We start from the raw sequence: 22,611 nt of genomic DNA, 5'->3' as shown, positions 1-22,611 counted from the left end.
CCACTAATAGTAACCAGCAATGAGTCAATAAAAATGAAGACACGCTACAATAAGTAAGTTGAATATTTTGTAAAAATCACATTAGCATATTCTTTTTTTCTTCATTAACCACTTTCCAAATGGCTTTCCTATTGCCACGTTAATTAATCATGTGCTTAGAGGATGCTTTCATGAATTCCGCAATTTCCTCCGGAAAAGTTTGCCTGCTATTTGTTTTAATCACCACAAAACTGTGTGTATGTGTGGCGGGGTTGGGGGGCAGTAGGGAATAAAAATCTGGCTCTAGGGCAGTGGGTGTGTCACCCATGTCTCATTCATCATGCAAATGACATGCGGCACTCCACCTTCCCGACAGGATCCTTCTTTATCTCCCCTTTCCCGAGGGTAAGTGAGACTGAGAAGGGTTAGACACCCACGTGGCTATTTGTGGGCTGAGCTCCACTTTCAAGGCAGTCAGACTATGGAAACCTCCGAGTGGCCATGGTGCTGTAACACTGTGTCCTGCGGGGAGGAAACAGCTGCAAATGAGCACGTGAGACCTGCTTATCACACTGCCCCCAAACCCCACGACCATTAGCACTATTCCCTGTGGCATCCGTGGCGGAAATCAGAGAGAGGCATCTGGATCAAGCCTGAAGAAAGGAAAAACAGTTTTAAATTATGGGTGCCCACGTTGGGGGATTTAATTCCCAATCGGTAGTATTATGAGGCTTTTATTTCTGCTGCCAGTGGAAGAGAAGGGGAAAGGGTAAAAATCTGCCCTTGGTGTCAGAGAAATCTGGCAGGGGCAGTGGGTGAAGGAATACAGAGCTATAGTGCCCCTGTCACAGGGGAGCATGGAGGGGGTGAGAGCGGGGAGGCGTGGAAGGAGAGAGGCAAAGGTGTGTGGCAAATGCTTCCGTGGAATTTGGAGAAAAAGGAAAAAGAACAAGGAATTTGCCTCCCCACTGGTTTCCTAAAACCCCGGCCACTGCAGTGGTTCTCATCTTGGACTGCTCACAAGAATCCCCCAGAGGGCTTTGTAGACCTACCAAAGCCCGAGCCCCAGCCCTTAAGAGTCTAGCTGTTCTGCTCTATACTGGCGCAGTCCAATACAGTAGCCACTAGCCACTGTGGCTATTTACATTTAAATCAGTGAAGATTTAGAAAACTAAAAATTAAATGATTCCATTCCACTAGCCACATCTCAAGTACTCATTAGCCGCAGGTCACCGATGGCCCCCGTGTTAGACAGTACAGTGATCCTAGAAAGGTCTGTTGGATCTCTCTGGTCTGGAGGGGTGCATGGGTGTGGGTATTTTTTGAAAACCGCACTAAGTAATTGCTTTTCTTTTTTTTTTTAATTGAGGTATGCACCAAGTACTTCTCTCTCTTTTTTAAGATTTTATTTATTTATTTGACAGACAGAGATCACAAGTAGGCAGAGAGGCAGGCAGAGAGAGAGGGGAAGCAGGCCCCCTGCTAAGCAGAGATCTTGATGTAGGGCTCAATCCCAGGACCCTGAGATCATGACCTGAGCCAAAAGGCAGAGGCTTAACCCACTGAGCCACCCAAGTGCCCCGACAAGTGCTTCTAAGGTGCAACCATATTAGAGACCTGCTGGTCCTTAATACAGTTTGTTCTGACATTTATTGCCACTTGTACCTGAACTCATTTTGCTTTTGAAGCAAATACTCCGAGAGTATTATTAAAGCTGGACTCTTCGTGCAGTCTAGCAGTGCAGATGCATATATTTTCATTTCAAATAGCTTACTTGCTCGTCGCTCAGCAACTCAAGGTTAAGTTAGATGAGTTAACTACCAGCCTTCCGCTGGAATGTATCAGTTGCTTTTTCCCATTGAGGTTGAAGAATTACAGCAATTCATGCTGATTTGGAAGTACTTGTTGGGGGAGTTTAAGAAGATAAGGTATCTTAAACTGAAACCCAGAGGCTGACCAGCCACAGCTCACACTTGGGGCCCAGATCAGAGGTGACCGATGTTCACACACTTGGTTGATACTCGAAACTAATTCATTCGGGTAATGAGTTTATTAAGTCTAACGTCAACCGTAGGAAGTTGTTTTCCTTTCCTGTTGGACAAAAACCTCGGTGAGGGGAGACTTTGCGGGGTGATAGGTGCAGCTGATGAAACAAAACATGGTCAAGTGTGGCGTTGAAATGAGAAACCAAAACGGAATTCACTCTGCTATTTGCCGATTTTGTCTTGCCGACGAGTTTCCAGCGCAGATCTTTCCCTCTCCTGAGTATGATAGTCATCTCTCTTCAAGGCTTGCTTTACTTCCTGCTGCTTTAAGAAGACCTGATGGGGAATTGAGTTCTCCAGTTTGGGTAACATTACTTCAGCATCCTGAATGTTTCAGTGAGCAGTGAACCCCCCACCCCAGGTCTGAATAAATGACCTGTTCTGCAGAGTCTCCCCGTGACATCTCCCCCAGAACCAGTGTTCTCTCATCTGAGGGGCCTTTCTTGGGTGAACCCTGCAGCCTTCATTCTTAAACTCAGCTTTCCTCGCACTGTGGGTAGAAGGAGCCGCCTGAGAAAGGCAGGCCACTCTGTGCCGTGTATTAAAGCCAGTGACATCATGTCCGTGTGTCTCTGTGAGAATGGGAAGAGAATGGTCTTTCCTAGGTCTACCCTGCCCGACCCACAAAATGACCTTCAGATTTCTCACTCTATCCCCCGACCCCCGAGGGCACTTCTCCCAGTAGCATACTGGGCCCGGCCTCCCTGGGGATCCACATTTCTTGGAAGAATTGAGGGACTGTCCTAAAGAAAGCATCCCTAAGGGGTGCCTCGGTTATGGCTGCCGAAAGCCTCGTTTCGTCAGTCGATGTCGTGCGTGAGGCCTCCATTTACTGATCAAGCCGCAGACCTCAAGGTCTGCTCGCCCTCTCTGTCCCCTTCCTATCCGCTCTGCTGCACTCGGCCTCATTCAGCTTTCCTCAAACGCCCCTTTCCTCGTGTTACATCTCTACCCAAAAACGTGGGATGCGTATTCCTGCTGGCAAAGGATGGGACACTCCGAAGTTTTCTAAAATGCCTGCTCCTCTTTCCTGAAAACAAACCCCAGGCCCTCCCCTTGCTCTTGGAGGCAGTTGCCTCAACAGCTTTTCTTTTCTTTTCTTTTTATTTTATTTTTTTTTTTCCTTTAGGCACTCAGTACAGAAGGGATTCATTGAAAAAAGGTCACTGACTCAGCTGGGATGTACCCTAAGGGTTAAACCCCTTGCATTTGGAAACAGACCGCCTACGTTTGAACTCCTTACTCCCTAGTTAGTTAAGTTCCCTTTGTCTCCGTTTTCTCAGCTGCAAAATGGGGATAATCCTAGTATCTGCCTCCTAGACCGCAGCAAATATCCGTGGAGGCAATGAGCTCTAAGTATTACACGTTCTTTACTATGGTTTTGACTGTTCAGATCCGTGGCCTTAAGTAACTTTCGAGTTACCTAATACTTTGTGTTTTTATTTAAAGATTTTATTTATTTATTTGACAGACAGAGATCACAAGTAGGCAGAGAGGCAGGCAGAGAGAGAGAGAGGGGGAAACAGGCTCCCCGCTGAGCCCCCCGTTGTGGGGCTTGATCCCAGGACCCTGGGATCATGACCTGAGCCGAAGGCAGAGGCTCAACCCACTGAGCCACCTAGGTGCCCCCCTAATACTTTGTTTTGATGGTAAGTTTTTAGATCTGAAGGATCTAAAATTCACTCTCTCTGCAAATGGGTCACAGTGGTAGCAGGAGGATGCTAGAGATAAGACCAAAGTCAAGTACCGGGGCCGGGCGAGGACAGAGAGAGCTATGGTTAAAGAAGCAAATGACAGGAGCAAGAGAATGCAGAGTCCTTGTTCTGTGCTTGTACTTGGCACCCCACTTCAGCAAGTTCTGATCAATCCAAAGGTGGGGTCTAATAGGTAATTAAAATAAAAGATACCACATTTTTGCTGCATGCTTTATGGTAGCAGGAGGACTAAAATGTCCTTCACTGTTTGCATTTTTAATGTATAATCGGAAAACATCAAGACCTTATGTGCCAGTTCTGTAGCGTTGGCCAAAATAGGTTAATTGAACCAATTCATCAGTAATGAATGTGTCTAAATGAAATTTTGCTATGCCATTTTATCAGATGGAGTCGTAATCCCGAAACATAGAAGCATTACCTGTTTCTAAATATTGACTATATATTATTTTAAAACTGAAGGATGCCATTAGATACGCATTTATCTTCTTGCTCATAAAAGACTTTCTAAATTGTCTGCAAAATGGTTTATTAAGGTTAGTTTTTATTTTATTCTCCAGTTCACCAGCCACTTTCTTTCTATGCGAACATGTAGAAAGTCAAGGAACGAGCTGTTAGGCGGTTCAGTAGGGAGACATACGGGAGAGAGTGCAGGGGATGGTTTAGGTTAAGGGAGGTGAGGTCAGCTGCTACGTCACATGCATCCCCAAATCCCACCAAACAGGTGTATTCCTCCCTCATGTCATCCCCGTGTCCATGGCTGCTGGGATGGCTAAGCCCCAAGCACGGAGTCCAGGGCCCGGGCTCTGCTCTCTTCCACACGGGAAGATGTTGATTTGCTTATCTGTGGCTGCATCACACACTATCCCAAGACCTTGGTGCTTAAAACAACCACCATTTTATTTGCTCGTGGCTCTGCGGTCCAACCTGGGCTCAGCTTGCTTTTCTGCTGACCTTGACACTGGTCTTTCAGGAGGCTTTATTCAACCTGGAGGTTGGCCGGAGGATGGATCTCGCTGGGACGTTGGGACAGCTGACCTTCACACTCTCTCTCCACATGGTCTCTCCAGTACAGTAGCCAGACTTAAGACATGGTGGTAGGAGGGTCCCAAGGACGCAAAAGCAGCATTCTCCAGGCCCTCCATAGTCTGAGGTCCAGAATCATCTCAGCATCATTTCTGCCACAGTCGATTGCTTCGAGCAAACGACAGGGCCGGCCGGGACTGCAGGGCAGCAGACGCTAGGACGTGAATACTGAGAAGTGTGGTTTCTGCCTGGAATGGCCACGTGTAGCTCTGAGAACTCTTGTCTCCAGGTTGTTATGGGCTAGAAGTGAAGCTCATCGCTTTCTCCCACAGTCCATTGGCTAGAGCCTAGTCACGTGGCTGCTAATACCTGCGAGGGCCTGGGGGCAGTGGCTAGGAAGGAGTGAGCAATCCATCGGTCTTTTCCTCTGTTTCCGTGCCTCCACCCCCTCCTCTGTATCAGAGAGTTGTGGCAGGGAGTGAACACATGACCCACGTACACTGCTTAGTACTTAATACTGCTTCATTCCTTTTCTATTGTGATCATTATTGTTGTTATTTGTTATTATGCAGTGACTACTTGACTTTACGCCATTTAAATCAACACACATGGATGGCAGTGGAGGCCATGCGGAGGAGACGTCCAAGGGTTTTAAGCAAAATGGTGTTGTCATTGGAAATGTACTCACCCCAAGAGTTGGACAGAGCGCTTGTGTAATATTTTTGCCCTGAATGTGCAAAATGTCCCCAGTGGCCTATGCAGGAATAATCCAGAAGAGCCAAAGAAGAAGGTGGAGTGAATGCTTAGGGGCGTAGATTCTGAAGCGATAGGCTGGTGTGGCGCCCTCGCCTCCTGAAGAGCCAAGTAGATAAAGGATTGCTGTCATGTTCTAGGCGCTTCCGCCGAGCAGGCCCTTCCGCAGATTGGACCTTTTCATTGCTTCCCAGTATTTATTTCTAAGGCCATCTGGGGGCTTTTTTGGCCTCTTGTGGGTTCGACGTAAAGAGCTGATATTTAATAAAGAGAAAATTCTTTATCTTCGCCCTTCGTCTTTCTGGCTTGACTGCATTTTTCCAAAGAATGCCAGGGATACACAACTTCTCCATTATTTCTGCATTTCCTCTCCTAGCCAGACTCAGTTCCACTCTTAAAACAGACTAGGAATTCCCCAAGACGTTGTCTCTTGAGATTATTTGAGATTGTTCACTTAAAGAAATAGTCACTTTCTTATGAAACATTTGTTAACCTGACCATTAAATAATTGATTTCACAGGCCACTCCAGTCTTAGGTAATGATTCTTATTAAGTTACTGTGTCTAGTTCTCATTAGACATTTATGACATGGCGCTGAGTAGTGTGGGCTGAGGACTGTGGCTTTGTCATCCAGTTAATTTGTAAGCCCCGTAGTGGTTGGGATCACAGCTGCGGTACTTACAAGCTGCGAATCTTCGGGCAAGTTACTTAACCTCTCTGAACCTCTGTTTCCTCATCTGTAACATGGGATATAATGTAACCCACGCCTTACAATTCTTTTAGCAGTTAATGAATCAACACCCATAAAATGCTTAGCAAAAGCGTCGGGAGCACTTAGAAAGCTCACAATGAGAACTACATGTTGTTTTCATGTATTCATAATCTAAGAGATCACTTGCCTAGCAATGATAAATGAACTGCATATTTATCAATTTCCCGTGAAGTAGTATACGAGATACATTTAAATGAGGGTCTCAATTCCATTAGCCAGTGTTCACATTGCGTGAACCGCTCTGCTGGAATGATGACTATTTTCCACATCTGAGTTTTTGGGGTAGTGGATGGAGGTGGAGCTCTGTGAGGAGACAGGTAGATTTTGACTCGGAATTTCTCTTTAAGTATAACTGTCGTAGTAAAGAAAACCATCTGATGTATTTTATTGTTTCTGAATTCCTTTCTCTTGCTAAATAAATACCAGCAGCAACAGAAGCTGTGTGTGGCTTATATCAAGTGATGATTAACCTCACAGAATCCTAGTAAAAAACATACCAGAATCTCTAAGTTTTGAGTAAGATGTTCCATGAAATCATTTCTCAGTTTGTCAGTTATCATCACAGTGAGAGCTGGAATTCACTTGAGACCACAAAAGAACTATAACTTCCTATCGACTGGAAAACTCAAATGACTTTTTGAATTGTTTTTTGCCTCGGTGCCATGTGGCACACATGGAACTCAAGGTAATTAGGGATCAGGATATGTTTTGAATCTTTCATCTTTCCTTTTCTTTCCGCTCTTCCTGGATTTCCCCCCGCCACCCTCAACTCCCACCTGCACCCTCTTAAACATGGCCACGTGATGCACATCCACGCTGCCCTCCACACCCCCTGTTCAGGAAATGAACAACTTCTCAAGGACTGTTGTTCCACAAAGAGCATAAAATTCAGAGCATGTGTTATGCTTCAGTCTCAAAGAGAATGAAATCTTTTCCTTTTTCAATGTTTTTTTTTTTTTTTCCTAGTGTTAGAAAAATGAAGACGCCTGTGGTTTTAAAATATAATTTAGGAGTTGAGAATTGGCCCTACACAAGGAAAGCGTCCTGTGTGCTTTATCATGCCCTCAGGGGTTTTACCCGCGGCTTCCAACATTCTTTGGTTGATTCCTAATAAGGACAGTTTGCACAGTTACAATCCAATTACCATTTGTAGATCCCTCTGGAAAAGGGGATTTTTTTTTAAGAGGAATCTTTTCCTAACTCCAGAATATCTCTTCAAAATAGTCTTATTAAAATAAAAATCAGGAAATCCAGTTGCAATTTCTCTGCATTCTTTTCATCACTCCCCCCTCCTCCATTCTCTTTCTCACGCGTGCGCACACACACACACACACACACACACACTGACTCACTCACACACTCTCTCAGTGACACAGCCTGCCTCCCTTCTGAAGGGACGGGAACTTCTCAATAGTCCAATGACAAGATTGCTTTTTTTTTTTTTTTTTTTTGGTCCCAAGATTCACAGTAGCAGAGATCTCTGGCACCAAAAGGTACTGTGGGAGAGTCACTGCCCTGCAAGCTGGGCCACTTCTCAGACACTCTTGTAATCTGCCATTGCACGCTGCATTTTTCACCAAAAGAATAATTTTCTTTTTTAAAAGAACAGACTCAAGTTCCTACTCCAAGCTTAGCTCGGTTAAATTAGGACAGCAAAGACCTGGCCGAATAGAATTCATGGGTAAGCGATATCAGTATCTCTGCTTATGCTTCTTTCCGAGAAGATTACTGTGCTAAAATGTTGTGCTTCTTACACATCTATCTTGTAATTTGGGAAGAAAAGTGGATTGATCAGCGTCTGAGCTGTGCGACAGCCCAAGTACTGTCTGTGCCAGGAGAGATTTATGAGCACGTTATTTTTAGATCAGTTGATAATGTTAAAGCAGCTTGAACTGAGCAAAGCAGAGCAGAGAGGAGTCTGCCGTGAGGACATGGGATAGCATTTGCTGGGCTGCTTTCTGCGAAAGCTTTGGTGCAGGCCGTTTTGAGTTCTGAAAGAATAAAGTGGCTTATCTCCTGGGCTTCTTGAACTCACTGCAACATTTTTTTTTGCTGTGCATATGATAAATAAGGCTCATAAAAAAATTCTCATGTGCTCTATTTTACCAAAGAGGAAAATCTTAAGCTCCTGGATTTTTCAACACTGTCTGGCCTGCTCTGCTGTAGGGCTGTGTCCCGTAATGAAAAGACTTGGTGGGGGAAAGAGGCAGAGTGGGACCCTTATGTCCCAGCTCCTGTTCTGTCATTGTAGGAGCTGTCTAACCTCTTTGGACACTGCGTTCTTCCTTTGTAAATGGAGGGGCTTGGATCGGTTTATCATGAGAAGTGGTGAAATGCGTACAGTGGGTTGGGGTCTGGATTCTGGAGCCCATAGCCTGGCTTCAGATTCCAGTTCTGTCACTTACTAGTCACTTCAGACCCGTGCCTATGTTTCCTCATCTGTAGTATGGGAATGATGATGGTAACATAGTCCTTAGGGTTGCTGTAAGAAGGAAACGAGCTACCACAATAAAGGCTCAGAGCAGTCACTAGCAGAGAGTGAGCTGTCCATGAGTGTTAGCGGTATCTTCAAGGTCCAGTCCATGCCCGGAGGTCAGCCATTTCTACTGTCCGTGAACTAAATCAAATTATAGAAAGATAAGCAAAACCATCAGCTGCTGGTCCTGTCACTGAGAATTTCTCATTCGTGCAAACGTTTCCGTTGTCCATACTCTGGGATCGGTGCAGGCTGTGTTACCTCCTCTCCATCCAAGATGCAAGTGAAACTTAAAACTCAGAATAAAATTGGTGGCGGGTAGACCAGTCCATGATCTAACTGAGGATATACAGAAATGGAATTGGCCTTTTGTTCTGATGGTTTTGCCTTTGGGGACTCCCAACCTGTCACTGTATCCCCTCGATACTAACCGTTAGAAAGGTTCCTTCCACCGGAAACGAGATGTGAGTGACATTTTATTTTTTTGAACGCTGGTAGTGCCATCCTCACTCAACAATGTTCATTTCTACTTCTTTGGTTTATCAGTAATTTAGACGAGTAGGTCATTTGCAGATAACCACTTTTATATAACCCTGACTTTTATATCCTTTCCAATATCCCCAATTCTTACTACACTATGTGATTTCTTTGTAGTCTCTTTGGGATGTTGCCCAGAGAAAATCTTAGGAGAGGAGAAAAATGATGATCCCAAAGACAAATCCAAATCATAGAGGTGCCTTTGTTTTCAGTCTGGTCCAGGGATCAGCAGGTTTTATCTGTGAAGAAACAGATAATAAATATTTTCAACTTTGCAGGCCAGTGAAAGCAGCAGCAGACGATACCTAAGTGAATGAGTGGCTGTGTTCCAATAAAACTTTATTTACAAAAGCAATCAGTAGGCGGGGTTCAGTTCACAGGCACTTGCCTGCCAAACCCTGGCTAGTCCTCATTCCCGTGCCATAGTTTAGGAAAACAAAGCATAGGAGGGAGAAATAGCTTCCTAAAAGCCACAAGGCCGGAAGGTGGCAGAAGTGGAGTTTAAGCCCTGGCAGCCTAGCTTGCCAGCCCTTGCTTTTAGGCACTTCCCCAACTGCCCTGGTGTCAGTTCATCTCTGCCTGAGACTCTCCTCTCCTGGAAGCTGCCCAGCTCATCACCTCACCTCCCTACCTAAGGGTTAACTCAAATATCATGTTCTTGATAAGGTTGCCCTGAACCCCCTCCCCTACCCCAGCATGCCTGATTCCTCTCACCCTGCTCTACCTTTTTTTCTCCTAGGGTTTTAGCATCTTGTAGCTTGCTATGTAATTTACTTGCTATGTAAATTACTATGCTCTGTAATTTACTCATTTATTATGTTGATTTCTTATCAGTTTCCTTCACTAAACAGGAAGCTTCTTGAGTGCAAGGTTCTTTGTTTTGTTTACCGATGAATCCACAGATTTATTATTAGATGTAAGAACAGTGCCTGGCCCTTAGAAGCTGCTCATTTAATACTTGCTGAATGCGTGAAGTGCACATTTCCATTACGCTATGGTGATTTTTTTGGATACTCTTTGTATAGCAATAAAGAGCTACTACCCCAAAGGAAAAAAAAAATGGACTGCCATACCTACTGACTGTTCAGAATTTTCTAAAATTCCTTCTTTAATTTAAAAAAACAGACTAGAATAGATTAATAAAGCATAAAGATTATGCCCGACGTAGCAGAAGTATTAAATTTTCCTAAAGTTCTTTTCAGAAGGAGTGATTGACACATCAAGAGAAGAATTAGCCAATGTTATTCTATTGAGTACCTCAAGGAGAACTTCTTTTAAGAGTCCAAACAGGGGTGTGACAGCTACACAGATACGGTTGGCTTTGCCCAGAAGCTCATCAAGAAGGGAGTTCCTTGTCATTGGTGATGTGTTTATTTTGGAGTTATAAAGGACCAGGCAGCTCTTTTCAGAAATGCTGGTTGCAAGCCTGGTATTTAAACTTATGCCATGCTTCAGCAACACATTGTGATTATCTGGGAACCTTGGCTGTGCAGATGACAGCTGGCCACAGCAGAAAACAGTTAAAAAGACATTTAGCCTCTGGTATGGTTTATCTAAATGGCGTGCCATTTTTCAGTCCTCAACAGACTGATCTGATCTGTTCTTCTGCTCCTCACCCATGGGGAGCCACAAGCCAGGTGGTGAGCTTGTAAACACCTAGAGAAGGCATCTGACTCACAGTGGAGCCATTTATTACTGAATTCAGTGCACATTTCTTAAGAGTTTTTGGTGTCCCTAACCCGGCCAGGTTTAAAAAGGGGATGCAAATGCAGAGTCATGATGATTAATATTATGACATAATTACCACGTATTCAGGGCTTGCAGGGAGCTAATAAGCCCTCTCCAAGAAATACCCTTGCGTTACTTCATATGATTACTACAAACCCATGAGCGGTCTTGTTCTTTGCTCCATCTTTCTGATGAAGGCAGTGAGGCTCGGGGATGTTCTGCCTCTTGCCAAAAAGCTCATCTCCATCATAGCCCAAGTCTTCACCACCATACCAGTGGGTCTCAACCTTCATTGTGCAAAAATAAGAATCATCTGGGTTTATGATGAAGGTGCTCGAGCCCTACATCAGCCCTACAGCCCAGAAACCTGCATGTTTAACAAGATGATTGAACAATCATCTGCCCAGGTAATTGCATGGCCCTAGGTCTGCAGCCATATTTGGAGCAGCCCTGCCCCACTCCTTTCTGGCTCCCTCGGCCTTGGGAAGTTTACCGTTGGATGAGGTTAAAGAAATGCCACAATTAGAGACTAGTCTTGAGGACATAAGAAAACAATGTGGTATAGACCAAAACCAAAGTTATTTCAATCAATTTTATTTCATGGGAAAATCAAGTCTGTTTGTAAAGATGCAATTTAGCTCAAAAGAATGACCTTTCGGAATAAATCACAGATATTAGATTGTTGGTTTTTCAGTTTGTCTTTTGCCTCTTTTTTTTTCGAAATATGGAGACATGCACTTCTGGTGGAAAGGAAGTCTCTTTAGTTAATGTTTTCGGTGAATCCGTTCTCCAGTTGATCCAGATTCTGTCATATGGAGACCTTTCTTTGGTTTGTTTGTTCCACTTAAATTGTTTTGTGCTATTTGTGTTTCTTAATGCTAGTCTTAAATAACTTCCATAATTCTGTTTATTTATGTAATATGCAGAATAATACATGTGTAATATACAGAATGATGCATCAGGTACTTAAGAACACACAGTGCATGCATTTAGTATTAAATCAAATTCATCAATGATTGTTAATAGCTCCTGACACCATCATTTTAAGGAGATTCTGAGTAATCTGGGCCTAACAGCAGACCTAAACGTATGCCATGCCAGGGTTTCTCAGCCTCTGGACTATGAACATTTTGGGCCAGACATTTCTTTATTGTGGGGGGCTGTCCTGTGTGTTGGGGGATGTCGAACAGATCACTGACCTTTACCCACTAGATGCCAGTAGCAAAGCCATCCCCAGACTTATGACAGCCAAAAATGTTTCCAGACATTGCCAACAATCCCCCGAGGGGGCAAAAATCACCCTCAGAGACCACTGCACGATATCTTTTTGTATCATATCGCTACCCTTGGTTAACGCTGTGCAATAGTACTCCAGATTTAAAAGATATTTTTACAACTGTCACAGCCTTTAGTGTATCCTGAAACATGGGGTCAGTTTCAACTTCACCTTACACTTACGATATTTAAACAAATTTGAAGTCATCCATTCTCAACCTCGAAAGAAAAATCCTATGGCAACCACTCGAAAGACTAGAGCCAGAGAGCCTTGAAATGAATCATCCATTTATGAGATGAACGGCCACCAAAGAAACAAGATGGCCTGGAACACAATTTGGGGGTCGAGGAAAAGCCAAAAGCACATCCTAGGCTGCGCTGGTGGGCTTTGGCACTCTTCTGGCTGCTTGCCATGCGGATCGCAGAGCAGTATCGACCTTTGTGTTCATGTCTACCTGCCCGTGAGAGGTCCGATGGTGAGCGTGGGCATTACGGATTCATTATTCTTCAGTTCTGATATTATAATGTTTATTTTCTGCCCTCATATGCTGCCATTTTTTGGCTCAACCACAGACTCTGTTTAAAAAGACTGTTCCTTTTTTGTTTTTAAGTGAGAGGGAGTACATTATATGTTAATTAATTTAATTTAAATAAAAGAGGGGGGGAGAGGGAGAATCTTTTTTTTTTTTTAAAGATTTTATTTATTTATTTGACAGAGAGAGATCACAAGTAGGCAGAGAGGCAGGCAGAGAGAGAGAGAGAGAGGAGGAAGCAGGCTCTCCATGAGCAGAGAGCCCGATGTGGGACTTGATCCCAGAACCCTGAGATCATGACCTGAGCCGAAGGCAGAGGCCCAACCCACTGAGCCACCCAGGTGCCCCAGGAGAGGGAGAATCTTAAGCAGGCTCCATGCCCAGCGTGGAGCCCAAAAGACTGTTTCTTAGCAGTTTATTCAAATCCACAGGACATCTCCCACGTAGATAAAACGTTACATGGGTGCTTTGTTTCCAATTTATTACTGAACTCATGATGTACCTGATTCATTTAGTCCATAGATTGACAAATATTAGTCAGTGACAGTTAAGAGCCAGGTACTGTCTTGGGTACTAGGAACATCAAGGTGAGTAAACCAGGTGAGTTTCTTCATTGAGCGTCTGCCTTTGGCTCAGTTTATGATCCTGAAGTCCTGGGATCAAGCCCCACATCGAGCTTCCCACTCACTGGGGGGCCTGCTTCTCCCTGCCCCACCACCCCTGCTCATGCTCTCCCTCTTTCAAATAAATAAATTAAATCTTTTTTTAAAAAATAAGCAGAGGAGTAGGGCACAGACATGTACTGAGAGAAGACCGTGTGAAAACAGAAAAGATGCCATTGAAAACCCAAAAGATCCTAATCTCTCTGTATCAGGGGTTGGCAAATCTAGCCAGTGGGCCAAATCCAGCTTGCTGGCTGTCTTTGCACCACCAAGCCAAGAGCAGTTTTTACATTTTTAAATGGTTGAAAAAAAATCACAGAAAGAATAATATATGGTTCTAGGTGTCTTTCTTAGAGGCTTAGAGAGTGTAAGTCTCTACTCATTCAAATTTGACTCGGCAGCATACCTAACCTGGCACCTTTGCTGATCTCTACGTGTGGAACGTGCTCCCTCCTTCAGTTTCTTTCAAAATCTGTTTCCAGTCATCTTTCCCATATGTAGATGGAATCAGGCTCCACTAGCAGTCAAGGTTCCTTAATGTCTAGCCATCACCTACTGAGTAAAGTCCAATCGACTTTGCAAAGCCCATGGAAGAAGCCCTATAGGATCTGGTCTTGACTTCTGCATGGCCTCGCCTCCTGCTATTTCCCTCCCTCCAACCTTGTGACTTCCCCAGACAAGCTCGTTCTCTCCAGTTCATTGGCCCTAGCACCCACTGTTGTTTCCAATTTTGCATTTCTACTAGGCAGACCCTCCCTCCTCTTACGCAACCTTCCGGTCTTCACTGAAACACCACCTTCTCTAGAAAGCTTTCCTTGATCCCCCAGACAGATGTCTGAGCCTTTTCTCCTAGGCAGCCCATTGCATCTGGTACTGACCTCCAGTTTCACAGTCTCTATGTTTGATGGATCAAATGTGCTTTTCCTTATTCAAGTTTAACTCCTTAGGGATAAGGACTGTGTTGTCACTTTGATAACCAAAAGCCTAGTACTGTTCTCAGCATATAATAGGTACTCATTAAATTTTTTAAAAATAATTAACCAAGGGGACATAGAAAATAAAAATAAAACATATCTTATAGGGGTTGGTTTATTTCCATCATAGGCTATGGTTCAGAGCTTGGCCAACTGTAGCCCAGTGGACAAATCCAGCCTTCCACCTGTTCTTATTAATGAGGTTTTATTGGAACACAGCCACACTCATTCATTTCTGAATTGTCTATGGCCGCTTTCTGCCACAAAGGCAGATTTGAGTAGTTTTGACAGAGACCACATGGCCTGCAAAGCCTGAAATATTTACTGTCTTGCCTTTTACAGAAGAACATAGTCTAGAGATAATTGAGCCAATTGGAGGTCACATTCTTAAATGCTTCTTAAATGAATAGGCATGTAATCCCATTTTGACACTTCAGAGAGCAGTGGGCTTTCCTGGATACCTAAACTTCCTATTTAAAAGTCACCGACTCATCTGGAACTTTCATTTGGGAGGAAAACACTGCAATTCACTGATCCTGTACCTTGTGGTACCCTAAGCCTGAAGGGTGTGAGTGAGAGGTACACCCAAGGCGTGAGTCCCTAATTCCTGTCTAAACTTGGGTTTCCTCTGATTATACCAAAAAACAGGAAAAAGAAAGAAAAAATGCAAAACATTCTGGGCCTGGAAGAATTCATTGTTCGGTTCGCCAAATGCGATGGCCGTCACCCACTTTGCCTAGATTTGCTCACTCGCTTCCTCGCTCAGACTGTCCTCACATCACGCCCCTGAACCCAGCCTGGGCTCCTGTTACTTCTCACCATTATCCACGGGACACAAACTCAGACATGTGAAGACGAGCCAAAAGCCCTCACTTGCTTTAACTCCTTCCCGGTCATGGCGTTCCCTGTGTGGCCTCTCCTAGCCACTCTCTCTGAAACACAAGTCGTGTCCTCTCCCTACACTGCCAGTCCCTTCCCTGCTTTTTGGTCCATCCCTAACCGTTACCATATTTAGCACACTATACCCTTTACTTACCCTGCTGATTGTCTGCCCCTACTAGAGGATAACCTCTCCGTCTGTTAAATGCATGCAACCCTACATAAGTGGGGAAAACACCAAAGAATGAACAGAGTGCCATTTACTGTCAGAAGGAACATTCTAGGCAGGAATTTGCTACCACGAGGGAGTGCAGGTGTTTTACTAGCTGCCGGGGCCTTTCTTGTCTCTCTTCTGTGAGGTGAGCGGTGAGGATGGTGAGGTCTCAGGGGACTTCTTAAGGGTTCCTCAGGTCCCCAGCAGCTCCCGAGCACTGCCCTTGGGGGCCAGCACTGTCCCTTCCTTCTGGAACTTTTTTTGATGGTCAAGGCACTGCTAGCAGGTCTTCCAAACTCTTGGGTGATGGCTTTCTGTGGGTCCCAGGAAATCCTCAGTAAGGGGACGTCAGGCTTCAGAGGATCATGAGGACTTATTTCTTGGGGCATCACATCCTCACTGTCTGCAGGGAGGGCAGAGCTATTCGCCCTGCGGGTGTGTGCGTGCACACAAACGTACTCACGACTGGAGGAGTCTTGCCTTTCCTTCTTTGATGTGGAGGATTTTAACATCAGATGTCTCTGTAATTATACATAGTTCTCATAGATCACATCTCTGTACCTCTCGTGATCAAAGCAGCTCAAGAGTGCTGGAAATAGAAACTTCACTGGTTACAATTTAGCAGCGTTTGAGGGCACGTGTTTTTAGCTTGAGTTCTGATTGGTTCCCAGTCTTGTGAAGTTTTATGATTTGGGGAAAAGTACTTAACGTCTGCAAGCCTCAGTTTCATCTGCACTATAATATATTCACATATACTGAATATTACTATAACGTATCATACACATATGTTATAATCATGTATCATAAGTATATATTTGTATCTAAAAATATATATTATATAGTATAAATATACTAAGTTGTATTATTGTATAGAATACTGTATTATTAAATACTATGCAGTTTACTCTTGAACATTGTGGAAGTTGGGGCACCAACACCCCCATGCAGTCAAAATTCCATGTTTAATTTTTGACTTCCCCCAAATTTAACTACTAATAGGCTACTACTTGACTGGAAGTCTTACCAATAACATAAAGTCCAGTAACACATATTTTGTCTGTTACATGTATTATAGACTACATTCTTCCAACAGAGTAAGCTAGAGAAAAGAAGATGTGATTAAGAAAATCATAAGGGGGCGCCTGGGTGGCTCAGTCAGTTGGGCGTCTTCCTTCAGCTCAGGTCACAATCAGGTCCCAGATCAAGCTCCGCGTCTGGCTCTCTGCTCAGCGAGGAGTCCACTTACCCCTCTGCCCCTTCCCCACTCTGCTCATGGTTGTGTTCTGTCTCTCTCTGTCTCTGAAATAAATAAACAAATACCTTTTTTTAAAAAGAAAGACATAAGGAAGAGCAAATATATTTACCATACTATACAGTATTTATCCCAAAATATCCAAGTGTAAAGTGAGTGGACTTGTGTAGTTCAAACCTGTGTCGTTCAAGGGTAAACCAAAAGTGGTAACCACCTCATCAGGTTGTTGGTAGGCTGTCCATACACGCTTGCCCTCGCGGATCTAGCACACACAAAGGCAACTAGCAGCGATTGTTGCTGTTCCTGAGATACGTAACCACAAAGATCCCGTGCATTCCTAGAGAAGAGAGGCAGTAGGACCCTTGAAGTGTCTTTTCCAGAGCTTTCTTTGGCCTCTGTGTGAATTGTTATATGGGATCACGTGATCCAACAGCTCCTAGAGATTTGGATGTTTGCGACGGACGGAGAAAATTCCCGGTTAACTGAGAGTAGATTTGATTGGAGGGATGGAGAGACGATTTTGGAACCGAAAGAGGAAGTTTACTTGACTCTGTGACTAAGAGGAAGGATGATCTTTGTGAGACCTAGACGAGCTGTGTAACGCCTGGTGTGTTCTTGCTCTGCAGGGTGATTTCACCTGGAACAGCATGTCGGGCCGCAGCGTGCGGCTGAGATCTGTCCCCATCCAGAGTCTCTCAGAGCTGGAGCGAGCCCGGCTGCAGGAAGTGGCTTTTTATCAGTTGCAGCAGGACTGTGACCTGAGCTGTCCCATCACCATTCCCAAAGGTAAGGCCGTGTGTGCTGTTGCACCAGGGAAAGCTGTGAGTCAGACGTCTGTTTTGCCAAAGCTGCAGACTCATCTCACACCTGACATTAACACAGGAAGGAAGTGACAGCTTCTCGGTTGTTGGCTGGCGTTAGTGTCCACTTTGAAAGACGTATTCAAGGAGGACAATTGACATGTCGGCCAATATGTTTATTTAAAGGGAAGGTCAGCATGAGGTATTAAAAGGGAAAGCCATGTGTGTCTCACTAGTCTACATAACTTCAGAACAGTCCATCGAAAAGAACTTTCCAAAAGGTCAACTTCAAGGACTCACGCTAAAACCGTGTCTATTTCAGCAGGATTTCAAAATAATCTGTTGAAAAGAATGTTTTCACAATCTATTAAACGTGTCATTTGACTTTATGCTAACCCAGAATCAGTGATTATACTCAGGTTAACTCATTTTTATTGTCTTTCACCTGGCATGTCCCTGCTGAGCCATTCAGACCTGGTCATCTGAGGTTTTCACAGATACGGGTCCTGATTCTGGTAAAGATAAGACGCGTGTATTTGAAATCTTGTCATCTATGAAATTGTGTTTTTGAATGTTTACCCTCTTCTATGAGGGTCCTTTATACTTGGTGGAAGTGTGTAGCACAAAGGTGACTTGTTCTTTTAGTTTCTCAACAAAACAGAAATGTTGTTGGCAAACCTGATTTGTAGAGAAGGGAATGAGGACTCTAAATAAAGTTCTACGAAACCGAGATTGGATGCACATCAGATAAGATACCAGGGAACAAACATTCTTTGTAGCTTTGTTTTTCAATCCGGTTAATTTGATGTTTCTCTTTGTTCCTGCTTTTTAAAGCCTCCACTAAATAAATAACCTTTACCAAACAGACAGTTTTATAAAAATTGTCTGCTGGAAGCTCTGTCTCCGTTACTCGTTTCCGAGACTTGTGGTTCCCAGCATATTCACGGAAATATTTGCTCTGTTGAGATGTTCAAACATATTTGGGCTATTGGAGTTATTTTGATACTTTCTATCAAAATAGGAACTAATGATTTACAAATAATTTCTTACTGATGGAGGAGAGAAGGAATCGTGTGGCTGGGTAGAGAGAAACAGGCATCAACCCACCCGAGAGATCTGAAGCTCTTGTTCGAGGTAGACAATTGTAGATATCAACCGAAGTCCTTCAAATCCAGGACCAGCGCTGAGTGCCAAGATGGCAGCTTTGGTCCAAGGGTGGCCACTTGGCTCCATGTGAACCCCCAAGTCTGACCCGAAACAGGGTCAGACTCACTGTGTAAGTAATTTATTCAGGAAAAAGCAGTACAGTGGCCACAGCCTAGAGCCTAAAGAAATGATGACAAACCTAATGAGACAGTGGGTATGATGAAAATGAAAACATTCTCGAGCTCACGCTTCTGTTCTTTGTCACTCTAGGAGGATTGTAGGGATTTGCTTATGGGTATCTGTTTGGAGACCCCTCTTCCTCCGGGAGACTGGTGCTTCGAGGGTTCAGATGAATGAAGCCTGGCATATTCATCAGCTACTGGGGTTCCCCTTAGAAAGGGAAGAATCGAGGAGTGGATGGTGGGGGAGTGACCGAAGCGACTCCCCAGAGTGACTGCAGGGATGGGGTCCAGAGCACCAGCAGAGTCTGACCTCTCGAGCTATAATGAGAGCTGGACATCGGCGACAGGGCGCAGAGGCAGGCCGATTAAAAGACGCGGTCAGCGAAGTAAGAAGCAGTGCCATCTCCTAGGAGTGAGGGTGGTAAGGAGGTCCTGGAGGCTTGAGGAAAGAGAAGAGGAGGGGAAGAGAGGGCGGCTGATGGCCCTGCGGAGTGGCAGGATCGCAAAGCAACCCGAAAGGTCCATTTGAGGCTAGTGGCTGGGAATTCAAATTAGAAAATAAACATCCTGGCGGTAAACATAGCTAAACCGGGACATACCACTTTGCGCTTTAAATTCCCAGCCCTGGAGAATCCAATCTCTCCCCAAACTTAGGATTTTCTGGTTGAGCTCAGTGATGGTGGAGAGGGACAAGGCCATGGTAAGGACATCAGTGGCGGGCAAAAACCCGCACTCCCAAAGGTGGCCACGTCCTCCGCCCTGGAGCCCACCAGTGTTCCCTGGTAGGCCTCCAAATCTTTGCAGATGCCACCAGTCAAGGTCCTGGAGATAGCAAGAGGATCCTGGTTTATCTGGGACGGCCAAGGCTAAGCAGTACAGGGTTACTGGAAAGCAGAGAAACTGTCCCAGCTACGGCTGAGTCTGAGAGAGCCAGGACTATTGGAGGAACAGTCAGAGCGAGGAAACGGATTCTCCTGAGAGCCCTGGAAGGGATACAAGCCTGCTGGTGCCTTGATTTTAGCCCAGCGAGACCTGTTCCAGACTTCTGACCTCCAGAAATGTGAAATGATAAAATTGAGTTGTTGAAGCCACTAAGTTGATGGTTGTTTGTTACAGAAGTGGTAGGAGGCTAGTTAATACAGCGTCCGCGGGAGTGATGAGAATTCCAGACCGTGGGGTCTCAGTTGGATAAGAAGAGGAGTTAGGAATAAATACAGAAGTCTGTATTTTTCTTGAGTAAGAAGAATCCGTAAAGCAAAGATGTCAGTTATGTCATTGATGAGCTATAAACTGAGTGTGATTCCAAAAACCACACCAGAACAATTTGCTTTTGGATCATCACTAAATTGTTCTAAACATCTAGACAAATAACTGTGTACGAGTAGGCAGGGGAAATCTGAGAACGAGGTCAAGTGGAGAGTGTCCCTGCCCATTTATTAAAATGTCATACCACTAGAGCATTTAAAAGTATTATATTGCTGCCCATGGGCAGATCAATAGAAAGCAGCTGAGCCCAGAAATGAGCAAAAGTAAATACAGCAACTTACGACGTGATAAATACTACTTTTTTTTTTTTTTTTGATCAAGGGGAAAATGATGGATTATTATTAAGTATTAGTGACAGTGAGACAACTGTTGAGGAGAAAAGGTTGGACTCTAACCTTAGTCCTTACGTCGAAGTGAGCTGATATAAACTGTCAGTGTGCCAAAACAAACCATAAGTGGATATTTATTTATTTTTACATTGGAGAAGGCGTTACCCAGAAAACATAAAGAAAGAGAATGACATGTATCACTATGTTGAAGAAGAAAAGATAGAACCATTTGCGTGGCAAACAAACAAATAGAAATTCACACCACATCTGACCAGCTGAAGGCTGCCTTTTGTACCGTATAAGGCTTCATTACAAATTACAAATTACAAATCTAGAAAAGACACATAATTAAAATATGCGCAGATTATGGGCAGCACACAGAGAAAGCAACACAGTGGCTGAGAGATACTGAAAAAGGTGCTCACCCTCCAGTGTACCAAAGACATGCAAGCGAACCACCAAGGAGGGTTTGTTCCCCTCTTAGATTGGGGTGGCTCCAGAAGTTGGGTGATAAACTGTGGTAAACTCGAGGAGAGGACAGACACTCGCATGCAGTTGGAGGGGCCGCTCTTGTGGTAACTTACAAGGCAAATGGGCCACAGCCGACTTCTAAAGGGCTCAGCTCTCGTACCTCACAGATACACCCCTGTGTTAGCTGAGGTAGGCTAACCCTCCGTGCCTTAGCATGACAGAAGTTCCTTACTCAGACATGTGTCCCAGGCAGGGTGGCAGTGGGAGTGGGGAGAGGGACCAAACCGCATGCAATTATTCGGGGCCCTAGGCTTCTCATGTCTTGGGACTGCTTCCTTCCCAAGATCCATTCAGCCAGGAGACAATGCAAACTAAAAACGGATACTTAGGTAAACCTTACAAAATGACTGATAAGCTTAATTCGCTATCCCTTCTAATCTTCAAGCTGTTTCAAAAAAGGACTTTTTTTCAGATGATAGTTTTAATATCTGTAGAGTGAGTTACATTTAAATTCCTTAAATAAAATTCCACTACTGAGTTTCTGTAACTAGTCACATGTCTAGAAATGGCTTAAGGGACTAGAGAACCTAGAGAAATCTTCAATGGTAGCGATCAGGAGGTCTTTCGGTGGTAGAGATGCTACCTGTGATTTCCCTCTGAGCTTGAGTTTCCCCCATGGAGACGACCGTGGCATGTTTTTCCTCCTGATCAAAAGCTGCTCTCGGCATAGGCTTTGGAATCAGACCTCCTAGTCTGTAAATGGCCCAATCCTGAATAGCAGAACCAGGAAAACAGATGCGGGGAGCGGGGTCACGAAATTCAACAACACCTCAGGCCTGCGTGAACTTTTCATTTATTCACAACACATCAACGGAGTACTACTTACCTATCAGATAGCAGGTTAGGCTCAGTTGACATGCATCTGGTAGCTTTTTAATACAGATGGTCTGAGGCGGGGGTTAGCCACTGGCCTGCTGGTCCTACCCAGCTCCCCAACTGTTTTCTGTAACTGAAGTCTCCCGGGAACGCCGCCGTGCTGTTCCACGTACGTCTTGTCTCTGGGGCTTTCAGGCAGCAAAGGCAGACTTAAGCCGTGACAGCCCCTATGTCTCACGGGCTCAAGTGTTTACTCTCTGGGCCCTAGCAGGAAAATTTTGCTGTCGACGGTAAGATGAAAGGAAATGACTGATTTCTTCCACAGTCAGAAAAGCACGTTTCTCCGGGCGCTGTGGCATCCCCTCGTTCTATGAAAAACGAAGTATTTGAAGCCGAGTAGTTGTTCCACAAGACAGAAATGCTTAACGCATGTTGTCTGTAGTGCTCTCCCCACCCCACCCCCCGCGTCATTCAGCCAATTTCTGATAGCACATTGGAGAAAGGCTCAGTTTATGTATTTTGAGAGTACCCTGATGCCTCAGAATTGCTCTCATACCGCTTCCTTATAACATGGTCCCTCACCATTGTCACCGGGATAAAACCCAAGTAAACAACTCGGTGAAAATCAAGAAAATGGTATTTTTGGTGGGGTAACACTCAAGGTGTCTTTGGGATGTCAGTGTGGTTTGTGATTTAAGTGTTGATTTGAAAAAATAAGGGCAAC

At 44.5% G+C, this 22,611-nt stretch overlaps 1 protein-coding gene across 5 annotated transcripts in view; it reads left to right on the top strand.

Moving 5' to 3' along the window:
• The window catches only part of ARHGAP6 (Rho GTPase activating protein 6), a 479,046-nt gene that overhangs the window by 388,403 nt on the left and 68,032 nt on the right, over nucleotides 1–22,611 (top strand). For 4 of the 5 annotated variants that reach the window (XM_059157791.1, XM_059157790.1, XM_059157789.1 and 1 more), the window contains exon 2: nucleotides 17,444–17,603. In XM_059157791.1, the coding sequence (XP_059013774.1) occupies nucleotides 17,444–17,603 (160 nt within the window). Of the gene's footprint in view, nucleotides 1–7,947; nucleotides 7,969–17,443; nucleotides 17,604–22,611 lie in introns of those variants that run through there. The other variant, XM_059157792.1, reaches the window with a different exon arrangement.

The sequence above is a fragment of the Mustela lutreola genome, chromosome X (assembly GCF_030435805.1).
Source record: "Mustela lutreola isolate mMusLut2 chromosome X, mMusLut2.pri, whole genome shotgun sequence".
NCBI classification, from domain to species: Eukaryota; Metazoa; Chordata; class Mammalia; order Carnivora; family Mustelidae; genus Mustela; species Mustela lutreola.
This window is presented reverse-complemented; position numbering and strand designations above follow the sequence as displayed.